At 37.2% G+C, this 26664-nt stretch overlaps 1 protein-coding gene and 2 long non-coding RNA genes across 6 annotated transcripts in view; 2 read left to right on the forward strand and 1 right to left on the reverse strand.

The window, feature by feature from the left end:
- The first annotated feature begins 229 nt into the window (after positions 1 to 229).
- On the forward strand, positions 230 to 15325 carry LOC141386312 (uncharacterized). Of its 3 annotated transcripts, XR_012408052.1 has the most exons (5): positions 230 to 305; positions 6919 to 7013; positions 7085 to 7222; positions 7318 to 8133; positions 14398 to 15325. It is a non-coding gene; the product is annotated as an uncharacterized lncRNA (long non-coding RNA). The 3 variants fall into 3 exon arrangements; XR_012408053.1 differs by lacking the exon at positions 6919 to 7013; XR_012408051.1 differs by lacking the exon at positions 14398 to 15325 and having other exon boundaries at positions 7318 to 9591.
- tmem125a (transmembrane protein 125a) lies at positions 4559 to 26173 on the reverse strand. Of its 2 annotated transcripts, XM_073954337.1 has the most exons (4): positions 25941 to 26173; positions 18412 to 18535; positions 13381 to 14303; positions 4559 to 8108 (listed from the first exon to the last, which is right to left on the reverse strand). In XM_073954337.1, exon 4 carries the CDS (start codon positions 8041 to 8043, stop codon positions 7375 to 7377), a length of 669 nt encoding a protein of 222 aa, XP_073810438.1. In that variant the 5' UTR covers positions 8044 to 8108; positions 13381 to 14303; positions 18412 to 18535; positions 25941 to 26173; the 3' UTR covers positions 4559 to 7374. The 2 variants fall into 2 exon arrangements, with proteins under 2 accessions (XP_073810438.1, XP_068074434.1); XM_068218333.2 differs by lacking the exon at positions 18412 to 18535.
- A 13-nt stretch (positions 26174 to 26186) lies between these two features.
- LOC141386313 (uncharacterized) overlaps positions 26187 to 26664 on the forward strand; it is a 152329-nt gene continuing 151851 nt past the window's right edge. Inside the window, exon 1 of the long non-coding RNA XR_012408054.1 lies at positions 26187 to 26307. This is a non-coding gene — a long non-coding RNA (uncharacterized lncRNA). The remainder of the gene's footprint in view (positions 26308 to 26664) is intronic.

The following is a 26664-nucleotide window of genomic DNA, read 5'->3' on the forward strand; positions in this document are numbered from 1 at the left end:
ATATGGGTGTTGTACGCTGTTGTGCTATTTTTGCCTGCTTTCTTTCTTATCAGTCCCAACACATGACAGGCCAATAGATGGGTGACAATGGGTCACAGAGTCAGCCATTGTTTACATGGTGACTGAGCAGCTGTTGCACAATAGCCAGCTTGTTGTGGGTAAGAACAGGCATTGCCCAACACGACCCAGTCACTCCCACCCATAATTGCTTTCCCGCCAGTCTGTTACTGGCCATTTCAGAGTAGCTTCTGTCCTCACTGGACAGCTTAGGGATGAATGACTCAGCTGCAGGGTTTCTTAAACATGTGAGTTGGACTAAACTAACATTTTATATTGCATGTAGCTTTCTGTCATTTATGTATTTTTGGATCATTTTTAGTAGTTTTAGAAGAGAATAGAAATCAACAAGAAAATTTCTGGTTAACCCTTGTGCACTGTTCAAATTTACTACCCTTTTGTTATGTTTGGGAAGAAAACATCCACTGGATTAAACTGCTATAAAAATGCATCAGATAAATATTTCCTTAAATGTTCTTTTCATAAATCTGTAAAATTAACATCAGTCCTGATCAAAACTGCTAAATTGCTTAGAAAAATACAAGATTTTAACTTTTTAATTGCCAGGTTCTCAAATGATGTCACTGATTTAGTGGAAAACACACACAAAATACATGTTTTTCAATTTAAAAAGTAATTGCGGACTGGTTTTGGACATGTGAACGATTAGTAAAAAGCACTGACTTTGATGTACTGCTATTTACTGTTGGTGGCTGTTTTTGCCCAATTGGCTTCCATTATAACCACATTTGATGGTGAATAAATACACAGTCTTTGTTTTCATTTACTCCATGTAGTTCTGAGAGTTGAGATGCATATTTACATTTTCTCAGATATATCAAAGTAGAGGTCACTCTCACACACTCAGGCACACACTTTAATTTGCTGTTATAATCCATATTAAATCCAGAAACTAAGCTAATCTAAAGTGTCAATGGTGCCAACAGATGATCAACAGTAAAAATTGCAAATTTTACCTCTTCCCAACAGGGAAAACCACCAACAATCAAAAATGCATGTTTATATGGTGTCATGGTTTTGCAATCAAAATATGTGGTTATAATGGAAGTCATTGGGGCAAAAACAGCCACGAACAGTAAATTAGGGAGAAAAAACAATGCATCAAAGGCAATGTTGGTTCACATAAAAGATAAAAATAAAATCCAGTTCACAATTACTTTTTACTTGACCATATTGAAAATACGTCATTTTGAGTGCGTTTTTTTCCCTAAATCAGTGACATAATTTATGAATTTGGCAAGTAAACATTTAAAATCCTGTAATTTTCAAAACAATTTAGTAGTTTTGATAAAAACTGAGGTTGATTAACAGATTTCTGAAAGAAAAAAAGGAGAAAAAAAAATATTTGGTGCATTTTTTACAGCAGTTATATTTAGTTTTCATCCCTAGCACAACAATAGGGTAGTAAATTTGCCCAGAGTGAATTGTTGAGTTTTTTTTAAATTAATTTTAATTTTTAATTTTTATTAGCATTTTCTGAACATATGTGTCAGAATAAGATTTTTCACTAAAAATCATTCTACTAGCTGAAACACAAAAAGTTAATTAATTTAATACTCAAAATCACCCCAGAGGGGATAAAAACATCCCCAACAGTACATAAGGGTTAAAATATGTCGAGTAGACCACTAAACATGGATGTATTGGCTAAAACTAAGCTGAATTAGAACTGTTAGTGAAAATCAAATAGACATTTAACAATAGCCTAAATCTAGATTATTCATCAAATACAAAAATTCGATAGACGTCACATGTAGTCATTCATTACTGTGATGACGTCTATTATTGAACTATTATTAGGTCTCTATTAAATTTTCACTGGCAGCTCAAATGTAGCCTTGTTTTTGCCAATATATCAATGTTTAGACATTTATTGGACTTATTTTAAATGCAAAAGAAAAAAGCTTACTTGGAAGGAATGTTGCTTCATGGTGAGAAAGATGCTTCATTCCAAAAAGAAAATGCTGTTTTTATTTCTTCAACCTTGTGTCCTTTCAAAGGCTTTTTGTTCATCTTCAGAACACAAATGATGATATTTGATTAAATCTGAGATTTCTGTCCATCCATTCAGAGTGTGTTTATAGAAGTCTTCCAAAAGAAATCTGAACAAATCAAGTCTTTTGAAGAGACACGGTTGCTCTACGTGATTTAGTTCATGCTTTTTATTCACATATAAATATTGATCGAAAAACATGAACAGGTTCAACCACACCTGTTTAACATGCAAGAAGGAACTTCGCAGGTTCTTGAGAGTCAAGCAAGTGCGCTTGAGCGTTCGTGACTAAATTGAAATGCTGTAAACATTGAGATGTGAATAAAGTCCTGAATTTTTTTTTTTTTGCGGATAAATGAAGTCAGTCTACATCCTGATAAAATTGGATATTTGTGAAAATACAGTTTTCTTTTCAAAACACTTTTTCATCAGCAGTACAGATTGTCCGTTACGTATGTGAATAAGCCTTGCTGCAAATGCAAAAAACGTTTTTTATTTTATTCAAAATTTGAAGGAAATGTTATCACACCTTCATAGAATAAATTAATATTTTTTTATGCATCTCATAAACACTCACCGGCCACTTTATTAGGTACACAGTACTAGTACTGAGTTGGACCCTTTTTCTTTCAGAACTGCCTTATTCCTTCTTGGCATAGATTCTACAAGGTTCTGGACATATTCCTCTGAGATTTAGGTCCATATTGACATAATAGCATCACACAGTTGCTGCAAATTTGTCGGCTGCACATCCATGATGCGAATATCCCGTTCCACCACATCCCCAAAGGTGCTCTATTGGATCCTGATCTGGTGACTGTGGAGGCCATTTGAATACAGTGAACTCATTGTCACGTCCAAGAAACCAGTCTGAAATGATTCACGCTTTATGATACTGCACGTTATCCTGCTAGAAGTAGCCATCAGAAGACGGGTACATTGTGGTCATAAAGGTATGGACATGATCAGCAACAATACCCAGGTAGGCTGTGGTGTTGACACAATGCTCAATTGGTACTAATGGGCCCAAAGAGTGCCAAGAAAATATGCTCCACACCATTACACCACCACCAACAGCCTGAACCGTTAATACAAGGCAGGATGGATCCATACTTTCATGTTCACACCAAATTCTGATCCTACCATCTCAATGTTGCAACAGAAATTGAGACTCATCAGACCAGGCCATGTTTTTCGTATCTTCTATTGTCCAATTTTGGTGAGCCTTTGTGAATTGTAGCCTCAGTTTCCTGTTCTTAGCTAACCGGAGTGGTACCTGGTGTGGTCTTCTGCTGCTGTAGCCCATCTGCTTCAAGGTTCGACGTTTTATGAGTTCAGAAATGCTCTTCTGCAAACCTCAGTTGTAACGAGTGATTATTTGAGTTACTGTTGCCTTTCTAACAGCCATTCTCCTCTAAGCCATGGCATCAACAGGGTATTTGTGCCAACAGATATTTTCTCTTTTTCTGACCATTCTCTGTAAACCCTAGTAGATGGTTGTGCATGAAAATCACAGTAGATCAGCAGTTTCTGAAATACTCAGACCAGCCCATCTGGCACCAACAACCATGCCACATTCAAAGTCACTTAAATCATCTTTCTCCCCCATTCTGATGCTCAGTTTGAACTGCAGCAGATTTTCTTGACCATGTCTACATGTCTAAAGGCATGGCGTTGCTGCCATGTGATTAGACGTGTTAACAAGTAGTTGGACAGGTGTACCTAATAAAGTGGCCGGTGAGTGTAAATGTATGGTTTCTTAGTATAGAACAATATTTGGTTAAGATACAAATATTTAGGTACTCCGGTTTCCCCAACAGTTCAAAGACATGCTGTATAGCTGAATTATATTAACTAAATTGGTTACAGTGTATACGTTTGTGTGTTCCTATGAGAGAACAGGTGTTTTATTCCTTATTCTGTAAAACATATGCCTGAATGGTTGGCAGTTCATTCCGCTGTGTCGACCCCTGATAAATAAGGGACCTAAGGAAAATGAATGAATGATGAGAAACATGCCTATAAATTTGTCCTAATGCATATTACTAATCAAATTAGTTGAGATATATGCAGGGTATACTGTACATTTACATGTATTTTTTGAATATTGCCAAAAATATATCAGTGCAATATTGACTGGTTTTGTAGTCCAAGCTCACATATGTGTGTGTATCAGTTTGGCTAAGATGTGTCCAAAGTTTTATGTTGTGCCTCCATTTCTAAAGGCATTTTTCTCAAGTTCTCACGGCCGAACCTGAATGTTTATTATGCGTACAAATTGAAATAGATTTCCACTAAACTGCTACAACCTGCCATCTGTTTCCCTCCATCTGTTTGTGAATGTTTCTCACAAGCCCTCCAGAGCAAAATACCAATAATTTGCATCAAAGTGTAAATCAACTTCCCCGTATTTCCACAAATAAAAAAATAATCCTTTTTCCTTAGAAACATTTACAAAAACAAGGAAATAAATAAAAAGGGTTCACATTTAGATTCACATTCTGATCATTTATTTGATCCACAGTGTCACCTGCACAGGTTGTGTAAGTCACAGACATGCAAACTGACAAAGCCGGTCAATTTGCTCTCTCACACAAATATCAAAGGTGCTGAAATCATCTCCAGATGGACAGCTGTTAACTATGCCCACCATTTCCTGCATAAATAAAGCAGTCAAGGACACACACATTGAGGCTATTGAACAGAAAGCAGCATGTTTCACCTAAAATCAATTAGCTTTACGATCAATTAACTTGTTTTTGTGCTTTTTCAGTACTTTTAACTGTACTTCACTGGTGTGAATCATGTAAAAAGCTGAACGTTTGTGCTTTAAAAGGTTTAATGCCTGAATCCTTGGGCCAAAATGTGAACAGTTTGTTTGTGAAATGCTATTTTAAATGTCACACGTGATTTGTGCCTTAGATTAAGATTTTAGCTCAAGAATGGCTACAGTTTTAGGCAAACGTTTACATACATCTTGTAGAATCTGTAATGTTTATTATTTACATTTAAAGTAATATTTATCAAAATAAGAGTGATCATCCAACATGCATTTTATCCTTTATTTAGTCCTGATTTTATAAAAAAAGTGACCCCTATCAAAACTTTCCTACATTTTATTTTTTGTAATGGTGTGTAACGTTTTTTTTTTTAGTTCATGAGTTGATATTCTTTAGACAAATCCTTCAGGACTAAAAAATTCTTAGGTTTTTCAGCATCTCCTCTGTATTTTAATCTATTCCATAGCTTATCCATACCCCCCGGGGAGATGGAAAGGGGGGAGGGGTGGAACTTGGTGATTTCCAAAAATCTTAAATATGTTTTTAAACTATTGTAATTATCATATTTTATTCATAACCTACAGAAGATAATATTATTTTAATTCAATTCCCATTTATTTATATATCGCTTTTACAATTGTGTCAAATCCGCTTAGCATAGAAATTCTAGTAATGTCCAATTAATATGTATAATAGAAAAAATATTGAGTAGTTACATGAAAACAAAACAACATGCAAATAAAAAGCCATCAGATTTTTTTTCCATTGGATTGTGACCTCTGGGGTTATTATGCTAGATTAAAAACACAGCAGTAGTGTTAGTTGCAGCAGATTCATTTAACGGCACAATGTTAAACTTTTGACACTTTTACGGCACTTACATACATAAAAAATAAAGGCCTCGACTGAACATGGAGTATGATGGAGTATGACAGTTGTCTTGTGCTGTAAACATTGTGCCCAACAGTCTCAAGTGAGGTTAATTATAAATTAAACAAATAGATTATGACTGTTAAAAAAAGTATGTGGTTGTTAGATTGTTGCACTTTTTTTGTGTCAATATGCTTGTGTTTATATAGACCATTTTAATGTGCTCATGTCTTTTGCCTGTAAACATTTCCTGTTTGCTATCAAACTATTTCATAACTGTAACAAGAGGCAATCATAACTTAATGTTAAAACAGTTATCATAACATTATTTATCAATATGTGGCTCCTTTTGGATTCTTGAAAGCTATTAGGGTTGGGTCGATAGACGATGCCAATATCCCTCGCCGATGGCCGATAGACATCACAATGCTGAGCCGGCATTACGATCCTTCGTCCTGCCCCTGTCGAAGAAGCAACCTGCTCGTTTAGCGTGTCTGAGCTCCAGCAGTCAGTGGGTGCTTTGAACACAAAACCCCAGAGAGCAGTGCACGTCGGACAGTTCATCACGGATGTACCGCTGGATCTTTGTGTCTCACTATAGTTGTTAGACGTGATATTTAATTAATCTTGTCTCTATCTAACGACTCTTCTGTCTTTTGAATCTATCAGGTAACGTTTCACAGAGTTAGTAATCTACTTTAGTCTTTTGCTTTCAGGCTTGTACTTATTCATTTTAGCGAAAACCTCATACTGTTGGTTGTGCACCTTTTTTACCAATCAAGTTTGTCATCGCCATTATAACGACACAGATCACTCTGCCTATTCATGCCAGAGTCGCGCGGAAAAAGTGATTGTCAGGTGGTAATTTGTGAAAACAGTGAGCTACAAAAAATGTATTTGTTATGAATTTATTATTTATTCATAAATAATTAATTAACAACCGCCTCCAACGACGATGCCATCGTCCATCGCGATGTTTCCCATTAGACATCATATGATGCCAAATTGGTCGACATCGCCCAACCCTAGAAGCTATAGAAATTAAAAATGTAAAACAGGTAATAAGTTGGGACCCTTGTTTTTGTTTACATCCCTCAAAATAGTCTATAGTTCCTATTGGTGTGTCTGTAATATTTGTATGTTTATAACCACCTCCAAGCACAGTAGGGGTGTAAGTCACTGTAATTGCTATTTTAGGGGTCGCTTGTTGAAAAGTTTGGGATATGCTGCCATAAATGACTCAATAATTTTGAAAGAAGTTCAAACTCCAGAAGACAACAAAGTACATTACGGTGGGTGAAAACTTTTGAATAGAATATATTTTTCATATTTTTGCCTAAATATCTCTTTTTCTTTCTTTCAGTACTGCACTTCAAAAAGCTACAGAAATGTTTCACTGAAGACGAAAGTTAAATTACCCTAAACTTCAAATTCCAAAAGTTTTCACCCTCCAGCTCTTAATGCATCCTGGAGCATCAGTGAACATTTGACTCCATCACATGTAATATTTGTAAGCATTTTTATATGAAATTTCTTATTCAGGTCAGTTCTAATCAAAATTAACTTGCATTTTCTTTGATCTCTCTTATTTTGCAGATTCTGCTAGATATATGTAAACTTTTGACTTCTGCTGTATTTATTTTGCAATCACAGTTATATGAGACGAGCCAGACTTGACGCAGTCTCTCGTCTCCCCTGCATCTGTGCTGAAATACTGAAGACTCGCACTGTCCTTTCCCAGCGTCTCTGTCCCGGCCCTGTCCTCTCCAAGAAGAAAGCTACTGCAGCGTAAATTCCAACCGCAAACACTGTAAAACTCCCTCCAGCCAGCATCACCACCCCGGATATATACATGTCATTGAGTGCCTTGCCAGGTTTGGGCATGTGGTACGCCAAGGCCATATCCAGTAGCACAGCGCCACAAATAAGCAGAGAGGCTCCTGTGATCAACATAATGAGGATGTCCGACAAACCTCCGCTCTTTAGCATGTTGATCCGTCGTCTGCTTCTCACGCAGTTCATGTCTTGGACGGCGGAACTTAACAGCTGCTTTAGTAGGACAGCCAGAGCGAGAAGACAAAGAGCGGTTCCCGCACCCAAACGCCACTCGCTGGACAAGCTGGTGGTGGTGGAGAGCAGGCCGACGCCTCCTAGGCCGCAGCCCAAGATCAAGGCCACTGAGGCACAGTAGCATAATAGGGATTTGCGAGGCTCACTGAACCACCACAGCTCCACCTGCTCCTCCAGGAGGTTCTGCTGGATGCGGGCCGGGTCAGGATGAGGGTGGCCTCTCGGAGGAGAGTAATCCTCCATCTCTGACATAATGTTCGGCTGGTGGGGTAATGAAGATGGGCTCCCAGTTGTGAGAGGACACCTGGTTAGAGTTCCTGGAAGAAACATGTGGGAAATTAGGTGAGAAGATCAAGGGAAATAATCTTTGTAAAAAAAAAAAAAATTTGAATAAAAGTTCACAGTAAACATTCATGTGACAACATTTTAGTCATGAGAAGGCATTTTGGTGTTCATAAATAAATATTGCATTATTTCATTAATATTAACAATGTGATTTATCAACCTATATTACAATAGATTATTCTGTAAAAAGTGATTACACGGTAAAAAATGCTGGCTTTCACATATTTCCTTCATAATGCCCAGCACAAAGCGATTAAATAAACTTAATTAATAATTCTTTTTTTTTTTTTACAAATTTGCTAATTTATTTGGATTCAGCATAAAACTATTAGATTGTTCCAAAAACAGAGGCAAAGTGGGTAGCACGTTCGCCTCACAGCAAGAAGGTTGCTGGGTCGCTGGTTCGAGCCTCGGCTCAGTTGGCGTTTCTGTGTGGAGTTTGCATGTTCTCCCTGCGTTCGCGTGGGTTTCCTCCGGGTGCTCCGGTTTCGCCCAAAGACATGCGGTACAGGTGTAATGGGTAGGCTAAATTGTGTGTGTGTGTGTGTGTGTGTGTGTGAATGAGTGTGTGTGGATGTTTCCCAGAGATGGGTTGTGGCTGGAAGGGCATCCGCTGTGTAAAAACTTGCTGGATAAGTTGGCGGTTCATTCCGCGGTGGCAACCCCGGATTAATAAAGGGACTAAGCCGACAAGAAAATGAATGAATGGATGTTCCAAAAACAACTTAAGAATTGTGCTGTTTCAACTAATTTAAAATAACAAGCAGAAAAAAGTCATTTATCTGAGTGTAGTTTATTTAAAAAGTGAGTATACACTTTGCTTTTAAAGTAATAAAGTTGACCTTATTTAAAAAAAACAAGTAAATATATTGCCCTAAAATGAAGTAAATGAACTATATGCGGTGACGCAGTGGCGCAGTAGGTAGTGCTTTCGCCTCACAGCAAGAGGGTCGTGTATGGATGTTTTCCAGAGATGGGTTGCAGCTGGAAGGGCATCCGCTGCGTAAAAACATATGCTGGATAAGTTTGCGGTTCATTCTGCTGTGGCGACCCCAAATTAATAAAGGGACTAAGCCAAAAAGAATATGAATGAATGAATATGCATAATTGTTAAGTTACAATTGGTTTACTCGCTTTAAGTAAACATAACATGTTGCTTTAAAGACAACAGATTTACTCACTTTTTTTTTTAACAATTTTTTTTCTAAACTATTTTTACAGTGTATACACACTTAAGATAATTACCATACATATCAAATATCTTTTACTTTCAAAAAACATAATATGTAGTGTTTGCAGGGCTTTCTGGAAATTTACTTTCACTATAAATTGATAATACTAAATTATAGCTTTACTTAATCTTTTTTCTTACCAGATTTTACAAAGTCCAGTTCTCTTTTAAATATATTTGGTTATGTAACATACAAATAACCAATTAAAAGTTTTTTCTTTGTTAAATTCTGTGTTATCTGCTTTTTAGTTTTTTTTTAATAATGTATTAGGAATACACACACACACACACACACACACACACACACACACATTGCTCGGCATGTATAAGTGCACCCCTCACAAATCTATCTTTTAAATTAATATTTTTTAATAGGAAGCTAAATAATCTTATATTTGTGCATATACATTACATTAGTAAGTACTAAAGCCAAATCTGGAGCTGATCTAACAAAATAACTCACGATACAGTCCAAAAACTAGTACACCTAAATTTATGTTATATAAAAATATTAAATACAAACAAAAAAAAGAGGAAAAATCAAGAGAAGCAAAAAAATGGAATTTTTTTGTTGTTGAAATTTTGTAGGTTGTAATTTATTTTTGCAATATTTAGCTTGAATTTAATTGTATTATCGTTCAATTTCTAAATATGTTTGGTGACTAAAATATTATTTTAATAAATATATATGTTTAATTATTCTGATTGTATAAACGCACCAAAATACATTGACTATAATCACTGAGAAACGGATAAAAATATTTATTTTTATAATGGCGAGTATACAATTAGGCTGAACACTGTACTGTATATATCACACTAAATATTTATATATAGCTCCAAGTGTCTTGAAAGTGTCACATGCACAATCAGTCACTAGGCAAAAAAAGAGGTATGTTGAAATGCACATCACTCTGAGTCCTCCCTGATATATGCAAACTCTTTTAAAATATGTGAGAAACTCCATTCTGAAACAAGACCAAGCAGCTTTATCTAAAAATCTGTTAAATAAAATCAGTAAACTTTAAGAGCAAACGCCTCAAGGTTTGCTTTAATTTAAAACTACTGTTTAGTTTAAAGCCTGTTAATGTGGCTATTAAGGACAGCCATTTGGATTCCTGTTGAGAGAAAATAAAGATTTTAAATAGTGAGAAAGACAATTTCCCTCCTGCTCAGGGGCTGAAGCCTTAATTCCTTCACAAATGGCCTGTCTCTGTGGTCCCCGTGACCCTCAAGGTTGCAGGACAGACAGCTTGTCTTTACAATCCCGTAAGTGGCTTTGGCTTCGTAGTCAGCACTGCTGCACCAGCAAACTGCATCTGCTCTTAAACTACACTGCATACATTATAATCAAGGGCCAAGGCAAGCTCTTCTTTTCATCCAGAACCCGTGTGTCATTATTTTGCACTGTTTTTTTAAAGTCAGTCACCTCACACATGTGTGGCCACAGGGGTTGTGTACATGTACGTTTCTGAAGCTTTGATAATTAAGTCTCTGTGGACCTGAGTCTCCTACCGCTGACATACTGCTTCTTTGCGATTGAGGTGAAGCATGAAAAGGGAATAGTGAAATCAAGAAAGCCCATGAAACTAAAACTCCAAAGTCAGTGAAAAGACTACTGTATAATGATTGTTAAAATAATAGTTCACCTGAGATGAAAAATCTGTCATTTACTCGCATTCATGTTGTTTCAAATACATATTGTATAGATCCTGGTTTGGAACAAAAGACAAGGCATTTTACTAATAAAAATGTTTATATATCTAAGGATAGTTGAACAATAAAAGTTTAAAAGATGGAAATGGCAAACGAAGAGCATCAAACACTGTTGTTTCCTTGTTCTCATGTAAATCCTGTAAGTTTAAAAGTTCAATCTATCAGAACAAAATGGAGACTAGTACGTTGTCACATGCTGTGTTCACACCAAACGCGGAACGAGAAATTAAATTGTGCTATTTGTACGTAAACATTTTGAGTTCACTTGCTTCATTCACTCGTCATTCACTTTGTAAAGTTTATTTATAAACTTGTTTCGAGAGGATCATGTGCTTATGATTGCTTGCAGCCAGTCCCGCATTATTCAATTCATAATTCACCAATCAGACGATTCCTAAGCCACTATAAATACCCTAAGTTCCATATGACAGCCATCTTCGTTTGGAAGCATCTCTCCTCCACCCCTATCCTCCTCCTTTCCTAGATGTGTGGAACGATGGCCCAGTGGTTAGCACAGTTGCCTCACAGCAAAAACGTCACTGGTCTAGTCCATACCAAGCTAGCCAACGTTTCTGTGCGGAGTTTACACATTCTCCCCCGTGCTCACATGGGTTTCCCCCGGTTTCCTCCCACCATCCAAAAACTTGCAACTTAAGTTAATTGACTAATCCAAATCTGCACCATAGACATGCTTTTAGTAAGTAGTTATCTCTTAAGAGCAATCACTATCTGTTCCTTAGTTACTACAGCAAGAGTGTTCTTGAGATCTACCTGAGCTTAAACTCCCGTCTCGCCTTGCAAAAGGGAGGAAGCCCTGGGCTTGTGGATCTTATGAGCTCAGGGCTCTCTCCCAGGACAGCATGCCAAGCAAGCTTTATAATCAATCATCAGCTAAGTGTGAACTCTTGAAACAATAGATGCGGATTTGCGTCATGGGCTAGGTTTCTGTCTGCCCGGTGACTCTAGCTTCATTGCTAAATGGCTGACGTGGATTTAATTGAGAGAATAGCTGCGTTTATGTGCTTTAGGAAGGATGAAAGACAGCGTTGATTCGTTTGGCGCCATGTCTTCATGAGTCCACTAGATCCATTCAGAGGTGCACCCAGCTCTATGAGTTCATAAACTTATTTAATTTTGGGGGTCGCGGGCTCAAAAGTTTGGGAAGCCATGATCTAAGCCACATACCTTTCATTTATTTATTTTCTTTTAAGCTTAGTCCCTTTATTAATCTGGGGTCGCCACAGCGGAATAAACAACCAACTTATTCAGCATATGTTTAACACAGCTAAGGCCCTTCCAGCTGGTTCATATGAAACATCCATACACTCTTGCATTCACACACATACACTACGAACAATTTAGCCTACCCAATTCACCTATACCATGTCTTTGGGCTTGTGGGTAAACCGCAGCACCCGGAGGAAACCCACGTGAACACGGGGAGAACATGCAAACTCCACACAGAAATGCCAACTGACCGAGTCAACGTTTGAATTGGCTATTATGCTACCCACTGTGTCACCGTGATTCCAAGCCACATGACTACTATGTAAATATCAGAGAAAAATCTGACTTATTGATTCAGTGCACACTGTGCGCAATTACTGCATTTAGATTTATTTACTGTGTTAAACAATTGGATTCTCATGCAAATCATATGGAATCAAAGGCTAAAAATTATTTGAAAATTTGACAGTATTTCTTGTCAAAAATTATACTCCCAGTTGGTAAAATAAAATCTTGATGTGTAAACAAATCATTCTTTTGACTGATCTTAAGTAAGCTTGAATGATTTGTTCAGACTGATCCAGTTTATTTCAGCACTCTGATTCATTTGGGGTTTATCTTTACTGGAACATTATCAGTGAGCAACAACTAAAATACTGGCTATGACATGATATGATTTGGAATATGCACGTCATATGAACCAGTTTATGATTCTTTTATCATGCTTTAAAAACTTGAAAGATGCAGTAAAAATCTTGTTTTTGTGATAAAAAAAATGAACAAATGAAGTATAAGAGTCATAAAAGTAGTACATAAGACTTTTGTTATATTCCAAACAGACAAAAGAAACTCATAAAGGTGTGGAACCACTTGAAGATGAGTAAACAACTAGTCAATTTTCCTTTTTGGGTGAACTATGCCTTTAAGACGAGCATAATGACATTATAATAACTTTTGAGTGAACTAAACCTATAATAATAATAATAATAATAATAATAATAATAACAACAACAACTTGTGTAAAGCATAAACCTCATTATGAATAAGTGTCACAGTAGAAATATACTCACCCTAAAAAATGAGGTTTCTGTGATGAGACACTTTCTCCATGTGGCAGTTTATCATTCAATGGTGTGTTCAACAAAGTGCAGAAAGAAAAAAAGGCTGGCAAGAAAATATTCTTTATCACCTCAGGGTTTAAGCTTATTATTTGTGTCCTTCTCGTCCCCTTATGCTTAAAATCATTTCTAAAAATACACTGACTTCCAGTTTTGATTTTCGATGGCTCCTTGGGAGGTATTTCTTCACTTTTGAGAAGTCACTGACAGTTGTAGTCCAGACTCCAGAAAGTATATTTATAAGATTGCCTTAAAAAAAACACAACCAGGCCTACCAGACAGCTGAAAGTGTGTAAGACGTAATAGAAAGTTTTGGAAGATTCCTTTCTAAAATCAATGAAAAAACAGCTGATCTGTCAGTGTAGTGGCCTTGGGGCTGGATAGGTATCCAAATTAGCTCTTAGTTTTGTTCAGTATGCCTGCAAGGTTATTTCATAGGCAAAATGTCCTGGCTGTCAGAGCACAAGTGATCCACGAACAAGGACAGAGGTGTTCAGCTTTAGGAGAACCCTGACAGCATTCCTCCTCCTGTTTTTCGGCTCACATCGCTGTTAGCTATTGAAGTTTAGTGGGTTTTCTTGAATATTTAGAGTAATCGGCATCTTTCCCGACAGGTGTGAATGCTGAGCATTGTGGCAGGCCGAGCACGCCATTCATTCTCTAGTCAAGCGATACACTGTTGTATCTCTGACTGCAGGTCTCTGATGTATCTGAGAAAGAAGCATTCATAAAGCAGGCTCTTGTCTTGTCTCCGGTCACCATACAACAGCTGATGCCTTGTCTAGCATTCTCTTCATCTCTGCCCGGTTGCTAGACTAAAACAATGAAGCAAGTCTTTGAGTCCTTCTCTAGGCCAGGATGAAGCAGGTCACTATCTGCAGAAACAAAGGAAGTAAAGAATGACAGTTAGAAGATGTGCAATACGTCTAATTCATCAGGGTTTAACCAATTGCTTTTGATTGTTAACAGAGGAAACTGCTGTGAGGGGAGATCTGAGCAGGGTGGATTTTGCTTTTCAGACGGGCGAAACAGAACAAACTTTGCGGCAAGGTGGAAATGCAACTTTCATTTGTAGGTATCTTACCATGTAATATCATTATATTTTGTAAAAAGTTTAATATACAAGCAATTCCATGCAAATGTTAACCTTGACATTTTAAGAGTTTTTAAGATCCGGTGTATACCCTGATTTAGTGGTTATCCTGACTGGAACATTATCAGTGAGCAACAACTAAAATATGACTTGATATGATTAGGAATATGCACGTCATATCAATCAGTTTATGATTGTTTTGTTGTGCTGTAGGAACTTGTAAGATGCAGTAAAATTAATGTTTTTAAAAAGGCCATAAACAATGTAAAATTTTACCAAAATAGCAAAAAAGGTTTTTGTTTAAGCAAGTATTTTACAGTAATATAAAAATACTCAAAAATGTGTCTGTCACTGTTTTCAAACAATTATATTTGATTTACTACAATCACATAAGTGCCAATTGCACATCTGTCACATCAATAACAGAGAGACGTCACATCCATGACGAAACTTTTCCTTCATAAATGCAAAAACGTCAAATAAAATAAAATCAATCATGTTTGTTCTATTGTTTTATTATCTCTTGGGTTGTGCAGATTAATTCACAGAATTTTTATTGCATACTGTAAATTCGCAGACTTTTTTGATCACATCCATAATGCAGTTTTTTTATTTTACAGATTGATATTTTTTTTTATCCCATAACTCTGTAATGAGTTGTTTTGGAATGTTTCAATATAATCCTAACCCTAACCTAGCAGCCTACAAATAATCTAATGAGAATTAGTTGGCATGTAGATGCAATGTAACTTAAATTCAACAAAATGCATTAAAGGGACCATCAAAATAAAATGATACTCATACACTTTCTTTGTGAATTTATATTTTGAGTTTTTACTGCAGATGTCACATCCATAACACTTTAATTGCTCCAATATTAGTAGAGGATGACACCATTTAAAAACAGTGTTCATACATTTTTTTCTTTATAAACCACAACTGAATTGTAAATCAGCATGGCGCGTATTCTTCATAGATTTATTAATCTCGTAATGCCAGATGTTTGGGTGTCCAAACTCAGTCCTGGAGGGCCGGTGTCCTGGAAAGTTTAGTTCCAACCCTAATCGAACACACCTGATGCAGCTAATCAAGCTCTAACTAGACATAGAAACTTTCTGGCAGGTGTTTTGAAGCAAGTTGGTGCTTACGAAATTTAGCAAGACACTGGCCCTCCAGGACCGAGTTTAGACATCCCTGTCGTAATGAATGCAAACAAGCTTTGTGAAAAATATACAAGTTGACCAAACTGAGACAAATGCTGTTTGCTTCTAATTATGCAAAAAGATCTTAAAAGTGCTGGATGTCCAAAATCTAACTATTATTTAATAGCAGGCATTTTACTATCCCATCAGGACACAGGAGAGTTTGTAAGGGCTCTGGTAGGTCACATTACACGTACAAGACAAATACATATACATTTATATTACACTAAATTCGTGCTACAAATATTCATACAATTAGCACAAGTGGCTCAGTGGTTAGCACTGTCGCCTCAAAGCAAAAAGGTCGCTGGTTTGAGTGCCAAATGGGCCAGTTGGCATTACTGAGTGGAGTTTCCCCCACAGTCCAAAGACATGTGGTAAAGGGAATTGGGTAAAACAAAACTGGCTATAGTGTATGTGTGTCTGTGAATGTGAGAGTAAATGGGCATTTCCCAGTACTGGGTTACAGCTGGAAGGACGTCCACTGCATAAAAAATATTCTGGAATAGTTGGCAGTTCATTCCACTGTGGCGAACTCTGATAAAAAGGGACTAATTCGAAAGAAAATGACAGAATGAATGAATGAATGAATGAATGAATGAATGAATGAATGAACTAAATTGTAAATCAGCAAGGCATTTATGCAAACAAGCTTTGTAAAAAAAATTCCAAGATGGCCAAACTAAGAGAAATGCTGTTTGCTTCCAGTATGCAAAATGATCTTAAAAAGTGCTGGATGTCCAAAATCTAATTATTATAAGTGTAGGCACCTTACTATCCCACAAGGCTGCAGGAGAGAGTTTGTGAAAGACCATAAGCAATTCTGGTAGCATTGTATTACATTTATGCTACAAACACTATTTAGCACAAAACAACAGGTCACCAGAATAGTTTAAGGGAATTCAATTAAGTATAGATGGGAACAGGCAAATGCAAATCAAATTCAAAGTGCTTAAATTGCACACCCTTTAAAAAGGGATTAATTAAATTAGTGAGTATACCTTAGAGTAAAACTTGGATCTGTTAAGATGACAACTTAATTCTTTATAATGATGCTCATATATTTATTTTGTATTATTTTGTATTATTAAGACAATTTTGCATGTTCTCCCCGTGTTCGAATGTGTTTCCTCCGGGTGCTCCGGTTTCCCCCACAAGTCCAAAGACATGCGGTACTGGTGAATTGGGAAAGCTACATTGTCCATAAAGTATGAGTGTGAATGGAGTGTATGGGTGTTTCCCAGAGATGGGTTGCAGCTGGAAGGGCATTTGCTGCGTAAAACATATGCTGGATAAGTTGGCACATATTTCGCTATGGCGACCCCTGATTTATATAGGGACTAAGACAGAAAAAAAAAAAAAAATGAAATGAAAATAACTTATTTTTAAATGAAGTCAACTAACTGCTTTAAACCTTATGGGTTTACTCCCTTTTTGATAGTATGATTGACTTGTTACAGATTAAACACAACAAAGGGCATTTGCACAAGGGGACAAGAAAAATGTGGAGAACTCCAAAGTTCCCTTTAGAGATAAAAGTAAGTTTAATTGATTTGGGTCTGGTGGGAAAACATGTTAATTATCACACTATAGGAAAAATACTTAATACAAATGTGAAAGGGGGAGGAAGAAGAAGTCATTGTTTGGGACTTGTTTTCTACAGAAGTTGCCATGCAGATGCATATCAGAGTGAATGTAAATGTTTTCGGCACATTTCAGCACAGAAAACAGTTAGATGTCATTTAATCATTCATTTTCTTTTCGGCTTGGTCCCTTAATTAATCAGGGGTTGCCACAGCGGAATGAACTGCCATCTTTTCCAGCAGATGGATTACACAGCAGATGCCCTTTCAGCCACAACCCAACACTGGGAAACATCCATACACTCTTGCATTCACACACAGACATTATGGCTAATTTAGCTTATTCAATTCACCTGTACCACTTTAGACCGGTTTGGACCGTGGGGGAAACCTGAGCACCCGGAGGAAACCCACGCGAACACGGGGAGAACATGCAAACTTCACACAGAAATGCCAACAGACCCAGCTGAGGTTCGAACCAGTGTCCTTCTTGCTGTGAGGCGGTTAAATTCTTGCTGCATTTTTTCTTTGTTGTTGAATCAAATGAACTTTTCTAGTCATCTTAACCTACACAAGGCAAACTGACTAAAATGTTAAAGAAATAGTTCACCCAAAAGCTAAAATTACATCATTGTTTACTCTCACTGATGTGGTTTTAAACCACATGAGTTTCCTTCTGCTAAAATGCAAGAGAAGTTATTTTGAAGAATGTTGGTTGCTGGGACCCATCGGAATGAACAGTTTTTCAACAGAAGAAAGAAACTCATAACGGTTTTAAACATCTTTTGCTTTTCATTTTCAAGTTAAACTTTGTATAACTAAAAAGCAGTAGTTGAAATCCTGTCAGTTAAATGAAACGTTTATTTGTTATTATTATATCATGTATCATTTATTGACTTTTGTCATTTTGTTTATACAGTTTGGATTAGGTATCTAAAACCTTTTCTCGATTTTTTTGGCATTTATACATGTACAATCATGCCGAAAAAGTAAATTTTACAGATGGGCAGTTTATAATTGACAGCGCTTATGGCAGTCCGAACCTACACAACATGCCAAAACTTTACACTTTACTCCGTATCAATTAAGTTATGTTGTGCTGTACCTGAAAAGGAAGAAATGAATCTATTTTCTATATGATTGAGGTCCTGGAGGGCCAGTAGTAAGTTGTTATGGTCATGCCTCTTGCTGCCCGTCTCTCCTTCTTGCTTAATCCACATTTTATCAGCCTGCACACATGGCTCAAGTTACTGTCAGGCATAACCTCAGGAACAAACTGCAAACTGCAGCTGGCATGGACTGTTACTCCAGAGCTGCATAAACCACCCTTGATTCTTCACTCTTAATCTCTTGCTTTTTTCAGCTGAGAATTGCGTTCTATTTCTCTGTTTCTGACTCAATTTCACTATCTTATCTGTCTTTTCTCATGTTGCACTGGCGTTCTGTTGGCTCGGGAGGGTTGGCTTTTTGAAAATCACAGCTTCGGCTCCCGGTGCTCTTTCTTTTCATCATAAAAGTTAACATATGCCACGTACCTTATTCCATCATTTCACATCAAGACTCAGTGGTGTCATTACAACCTCTTTTTCCATCAGTACACTTTCCTCTAAAGAACACTACTTCATTCTTACCTCTCACTGCAGCTTAGCACCACATTCGAAGGAGGAAACAGAACACAAAATGACATTATAAAGACAGATTGCTCAATCTTGCTCTGCGCAAAATCGCAGTGTTCTCTATGTATGATTAACTCTGCAACAATAGACCTGGTGGATTTTATGGGTGTGCAAATAGGGTAGGAACATAATATGAGTCATATTTCTACAGAAATCTTTGAGAATGTCAGAAAAGGCTGAAATACACTATATGATTAGCCGTCAGGACGCATTAGGGCTAACAGCTAAAAGTCATTGCTACTCTGCAAATTTTGGGTAGTCAAAAATGATTCAAAGGATTGGAGCTTGGAAAAACAGGGTGGACCTCAGTGGACCCCAAAGAGAAAAAGGTCAAAAGCACGAGTAATATAGACTAAAAATGAATATAAAAATGCTTCTACTGTATGCGATGGATATCTTTAGATTCTTTATTTTTATATTAAATTAAACTGCTGAAAAAACGCATCAAATAAATATTTCTTTCAAATTTTTTTCATTAATCTGTTAATCAACCTCAGTCCTGATCGAAACTACTAAATTGCTTTGACAATTACAAGATTTTAACTCTTTAATTGGCAAGTTCACAAATGGTGTCACTGATTTGCTAAGAAAAACACAAAATTATGTATTTCAATATAAAAAGTAATTGTGAACTGGTTTTGGACATGTGAATGATTAGTAAAAATATTGGCTTTGAGACATTGTTAGATATTTTATTCTCCCTAATTTACTGTTGGTGGCTGTTTTTGCCCAATTGACTTCCATTATAATCACATTTGATGGTGCATAAATACACAGTCTTTGTTTTTATTTACTTCATGTAGTTCTGAGAGCTGAGATGCATATTTAGATTTTTTTCAGGCACATCAATGTAAGTGCGTAAAGGACACTCTCACACTCTCAAACACTCACAGACACACATACACACTTTCATTTGCTGTTATACTCCATATAAAATCTAAAAACTAAGCTTTGTTTTTGCACAGGCTTACTGTATTTAAAGGGTTAATGGTGCCAGCTGATGATCAACAGTAAAGAAAATACAAATTTTCCCAAATCCAAACAGGGAAAACTAACAACAATCAAATTGCATGATTATATGGTGTCATGGTTTTGTATTTAAAAAATGTGGTTTTAATGGAAGTCAATTAGGGAGAAAAAAAAAGAAAATTAATCAAAAACAATGCTTTAAAATGTTTCACGTCCAAGATTTGTCACCAAAAACCATTCTGCTAGCTGTAACACAGAAAAGGTTATGGCCAAATCAAGACTTAAAATCACCCCATAGTAGATGAAAACATCCCAAACAGTGCATAAGGGTTACCTAGCAGAATACAACAATCATAATTGTTTCAGGTATAGACCAAACAATACAAGGAACATGTCAAAGGAATTCACATGCATGGCCCATGCTTTTGTCTGTAGTTTCACTAAACTTACATTTATTTATTTAAAGGTGTTTTTGATACAAGCAATTCAACAAAACCAAAATGCATAGACCCAAATAATTAATAAATAATTTGTAATTGAACTAGTAGTGATGTGAGTCAATGTGAATAAAAAAGCCATATAAAGCTGTTTTCATCCTGGCTGTGGTACACTGAACCAGCTCTATACCCTCACCAGGGTACTCGAGGGTTCATGGGAGTATGCCCAACCAGTCCACATGTGTTTTGTGGACTTGGAGAAGCCATTCGATCGTGTCCCTCATGGCATTCTGTGGAGGGTATTCGGGGGATCAGAGGCGATCTGTTGAGGGCCATCTCGTCCCTGTATGAACAGAGTAGGAGTCTGGTTCGCATTGCTGGCAATAAGTCAGATTTGTTTCCAGTGCATGTTGGACTCCGGCAGGGTTTGCTGCTGAGTGTCAATCAGCACCTCCAAGTCCGAGGCCATGTTGCTTCACCGGAAAAAGATGGTTTACCATCTCCAGGTTGGAGGAAAGTCCTTACCCCTAGGTGGAGGAGTTTAAGTATCTCTGGGTTTTGTTTACGAGTAAGGGAAGGATGGAACATGAGATTGACAGGCGAACTGGTGCATGCAGTGGCAGCAGCAATGCGGTCGATGTACCGGTCCGTTGTGGTGAAGAAGGAGCTCAGACGAAAGGCAAAGCTCTCGATTTACCGGTCAATCTACGTTCCTATTCTCACCCATGGTTCATGAGCTTTGCGTCATGATCGAAAGGACAAGATCTCGGACACAAGCGGCCGAAATGAGTTTCCTTCGAAGGGTGGCAGGGCGCACCTTTATGGATAGGGTGAGGAGCTCTGACACCCGGGAGGAGCTCCGAGTAGAGCCGCTGCTCCTCCACATCGAGAGAAGTCAGCTGAGGTGGCTCGGGCATCTGTTTCGGATGCCTCCTGGATGCCTACCTAGGGAGGTGTTCCAGGCATGTCCCGAGAGGAGGCCTCGAGGAAGACCCAGGACACGCTGGAGGGACTATGTCTCTCGGCTGGCCTGGTAATGCCTTGGGATCCCCCTGGAGGAGCTGGAGGAAGTGTCTAGGGAAAGGGAAGTCTGGGGATCTCTCCTAAGACTGCTGCCCCCGCGACCCGGCCCCGGAAAAGCAGCAGAAGTAGAATGAATGAATGAATATGTTACCATGTAAATTAGAATGAATTCATTTAAATAGCTAAGGGTAGTTTAAATATTTTCTAATTTGATTAATGATGGATATGGGAAGATGAATAAAAAAACAACCAGAGGGTGTTTAACAATGATCAGAATTGACAAAAAAATCAGATTGAGAGCTCTTGGATTTACTCATGCACCAGCAGTTACACTGTCAGAAATTAAGGTACAGGAGCTGTCACTGGGGCAGTACATTTTTAAAAGGTATTAGTGTACTCAATACAATTGTATTATTGTATTGTACCCAAAAAGTCCCCAGTGGTACCTAAAAGGTGCATATTAGTGCCCAAATATACCTAAAAAGTACCTTTGAAGTATTTTTATGGACCGTTCAGGTATTTTGAAAAGATACTGCCCCAGTGACAGCTCCTGTACCTTTATTTCTGGGAGTGTACGCTGTAAAAAATGTTAAGTTATTTAATTTCATTTTCTAATTTTACCCAATCTTACAATACAATCTTATCTGGTTGTACCAGTGCCACCCTGCCCCTTTTGTACATTACTGTAGCTTTGCCACTGGTATAAAAGCTGGATGACACAACACATGACTGATTTTAAAACTCCCGTCATCATACTGTACATTTACTGACTCTCTACAATCTTGGTATCATTAAACAACTCAGAATCACACCATCAGATAGCAATGGAAAACAACAAACGTGCACAGAAGTGTCCTCCTTAGCTTAACCTCCTTGTCTGATATGCTCCATCTGGATGAAATAAAAGTTTGGAGCCTAAAAAATGTCTGTGCCCATACACTACACAAATTTCTGTGAAATCTGTCAACTCTGACTGCCTAAAATCTGCAGACAGGATCTGACTAGGCAAATAGCTTTGACTCGTCCAGACTGCAAATTGGGGCAACAATCTATGCAAAAGTTATCTAGTTTATTCCAGCCGCAAGTTGACAGATTTCGCAGAAAATTTCACAGTGCATGAGAAGCGCAGACTCCAGTTTCTACTGTTGCTGCGTCTCATTTAGAAGGCTGTGTCCTCCGGAGGTCACCTTTTTTGGTCCTATATGTCATCAAGTGTGTCTTATTTGAGAAAGGGAGAAAGCATAACTAAGTGTGAATTCGTGTAAGGTGTAAATTACTGTAATTTCCTTTTTTCCAGTGCAACAATTTCTTTTCTTAAATGAGGCAGCTAAATGATGTATGCGAATGACAAATATGACCTCCGCAGGTGTAGCCTTGGAAATCAGACAAAGCTTATGATTTCACCCAGTCTGAGAATAACAAACGTGCTTGATATTTCAAGCCTATTATAGAAAACATATTGTTTTCATTTGTCATGGGTCTCCTAGCAACAAGGTGCATGTTTCCACATGTGTTAGGACAATAAGTCTGTTAGTGTGTCATTGTCAGTTGTTTAGTTTATGACACCCATTTTTCTTTGTAACCAACCAAAGTGTTGTGTATTGCAACCTTAAGGGTGCTATTTTGTCTGGTAAGGTATATGATGCTCTGTATTTACTGCTGTGCAGTTCTTGATTTTTCTGTTTTGTGCACAGCTGCAGTATTAAGCACTAATTAAATCACCAATTAACAGGCCTGTCCACCCAGCACTATGCTGCTGACAGAAGGAAAAAACATTCACCTCTCTTCCTGCCTACCTCTCTTCCTTTCATTCTTAAAACAGTGACAGCTTCCACCATGTTCAGATCTGACCTCTAGGACAGCAGAAATGTGAACATAACCCATAATGCAACACAAAAAGCCAGCTATTCAGGGGTTCTTTTCCCAAAAGCATTGCAAGGTCACAAGTTCCTTCAGGGTTGTGTGTTTCCAGTAAACATTCGCAAACTTGTTTAGTTGGATCTGCAGCTCTTGACCTGTGGTCTGAAGCTTAGTAAAATGACATGGGAGAAATAATGCATGCAAATAATGCATCTATATATTGCACATCTATTCAAATTTCATATGTATTTTTGTTTGTGGGGTGAATTAATGCAGACTTTTTGAGCAATTCGCATTACTGTACATGCTGTATAACAAGGCAGAACCCTTATTTACAGAGTTTGACATTATTCTTACCTCAAAATTTGCAATTAACAAGTTATCCATCGGAGAATGGGTGTTTGAGAGTATTAGAAGTTATCGTAGGCGTCATAGGTAATTAGTTTCTCGAATAATGCATCGCAGAGTACTATGGTGGTTAAGCAGCTACGTCATTATTTGGGAAATGAACCAGCTTGGCCGCTGAGCTCCACTCTCTGACCTGACCTCCATCTGTGACACAGACACCAGCCTGGGTTAAGACACCCGAACCTGCTTTTTTTCCACTTTCTTGGGGCATGGTTTCATTCTGAAACACATTGGCTATCTCAGTGTCAGCCACAGAATATTCCAGAATGTAGACTCATGGGATGTTTCAATGTTACTGAGTGCTGTCATGCACCTGTCAATGCTGTAGCTTATAAGGGATGTCTGACGAAAGTATCAGGGAAAGTGTGTTGATCGTTTGGCTCCTGGAAGCATTTGATTTTACTGGTTGACAACGGTTACACGCCTAACAATAAAATAAAACATCATAAAACTTAAATTTTCTGTCCATGATGTGACATTTCATCAACACCTCCAGCTTCAGTGCAGCAGGTAGACCATATTAACAATGGTTCAATGGTGTAAAAAGGGTTACCAAGATTAATTACTATCTTTTTCTCACTAAACTATTACACTGTCACTGTAAAGCACAGTTCGCACTCTGCACAGAAAGGGCACCTACAGCATTAAAATAATTTGCTTTTATTTCTTTTATTTTTTGATACAGAACAAGATTAACCATACAGAAGGGAGACACTACCTTAGTTTGCTATAGAACTGTTTCTTTTTTGTGGGATTTTACTTACCCTTAATGTTTAAACCACAATAACACTAACATAGACTGGATTATCTGTGTTATCTGATAATTTTAGAACTTCCTCATTCTCAACCTCTAGTATGTTGGACATATTTGTTTTGTAAAATAATACATATATGTTAACAGTTACAGTGCTCAGCATAACTGAGTACAACCTATTTTGAAAATTAATATTTTTATCCATTTCTCAGTGAATATAGGCAATGTATTTTAGTGCATTTAAACAAAACAGGTTTATTAAACAGATATTTAATAAAATGATATTTTAGTCACCAAACATATTTAGAAATTATAATAATCAAATAATTAAAATAAATTCTTCTTTTTTGTTGTTTTTCTCGATTTTTACTCTTTTTTTAAAAATTTGTATTTAATATTTTTTCAATAACAAATTTGGGTGTACTAATTTTGGACTATTGTCGTGGGCTTTTTTGTTAGTTAAGCTCCAGATTTGGCTTCAGTACTGACTAATCTTTTGTATATGCACAAATATAATATTGCATAGCTTCCTAATAAAAGTATGAATGTAAAATATATATGCTGAGCACTGTATGTTGTCCTGACACTTTCCGGTTGTTTTTAAACAACTCTAAGAAATACATGGATACATGATGTCCATTAGTATTACTATGGTAATAAGAGTAATGTTAAAATGTATTAAATATTAATTAAAAAAATCTGATTGTAATGTTAAAAGGTAAATGCATTTGAATTATAAGAGATATATATGGTTAATAATTAATGTTAGCTGGTAAAGTTTTGCATGCAGTTGCAGGAAATGTGCTGTACTTGCTTTTAACACAGCTGAAACTATTAAGAAATATTAATATATTACTGTTTCATAATTTATAATAGTTTTAATGTGGTAAAAATTTTATATTCAGTTTACAAGAGAAGCTACTTGAAGGTTAGTTATAATGCTTTGAGTGCTGATATTCTGTATAACATCACTTCTGTTTCTGTTTGTATCACATGAATTAAGGAACTTCCTTGGCAGAAAAACAACAACGTTGAAATTCTGCCTATGATAATAAACAGCACTACAATCTCAGTGCTGCTGTACACTATCAGCACTCAGGTGTGATTGTTTGCTTAATTTATTAATACATGAATCCCTGCAGACAATGTTGCTATTTGACATGCAGCATTTTAATAACATTTTTAATCAAATTTACCCTTTGGATTTAGATGCTTATAAACAGATCTGAGCAATTAATTGACTTAAAAATCTTAAAATTTGCATATATGATATGCATGTCCAGAAATAAAATGTAAAGATTTTAGCCTTTAATATTTTTAATCCTCAAACTCCAGTAAAGTAAAGTTTACCTCTCCCTGGGCTCTCTGTAAAAACTCTGGGTATTCTTGTGTCTTATAACTCATAACAAACATATTTCTATTCAAATATCCTATTTAAACAACCACTTCTGTTAAATTTATGTTTAAGGGAGGACGGAGACGTGCAAACAGAACGGTCCGTTCTTACCTGTGATGCGCTGGCAGGAGGAACACCATCCCGAACAATATCAGCCAGAAAACCACACAGAAAGAAACACACCGCCGATCCGTCTGACAGAAGAAACGCGCTCAGCTAAAACAGACATCAAGTTTAATGCAAGTCTGGCACTGTAATCCCGAACATATCAGGTTGTCACTGCGAATGGCGATGCAGGTGCAGCGCTCGTTCAGTCCGGACTTTTGCCCTCCGCTCGGAGGTGTGGTCTTCTCTCTCATTGCTACTCTGATCGCGGAGCGTGTAGTTCAGCTGGAATGTGTGTGTGTGCGCGCGCGCGTGACCTCGTCGGTCCTCTCCAGCGGGACACCTGCAGCGATAAGAAGCTTCTAGTCCAAAGGTCTGACGCTAAATGACGCCTAATGAAAAACACAAACAACATTCGTTCATTGTGCGTCGCATTTTCGCTGCACGACACCTAGCCTACCTGGAAATCGTATAGCGTTACCTGGTTTGATTGCTGTAAAACCGGAAACCCAGTGTTTATCATTGTTCACAGGCTGGCTTTGAAATTGTCATTTAGCAAGCAATGGTGAATTTAAAACTTAAATGTTAACTGCTTTTCCGAAGAATATTTCAAAGTGACTTAAGTTAACACATTTTAACTTAAAACGTGTTTGCCCAGTTTTATTTAGTTATGTTTATCTAGATATGTCATATAGTTAATCACCCTTTTTAGCACGTGACTGCATTCAGT

This window comes from Danio rerio, chromosome 6 (genome assembly GCF_049306965.1).
Source record: "Danio rerio strain Tuebingen ecotype United States chromosome 6, GRCz12tu, whole genome shotgun sequence".
In the NCBI taxonomy this organism is placed as follows: domain Eukaryota; kingdom Metazoa; phylum Chordata; class Actinopteri; order Cypriniformes; family Danionidae; genus Danio; species Danio rerio.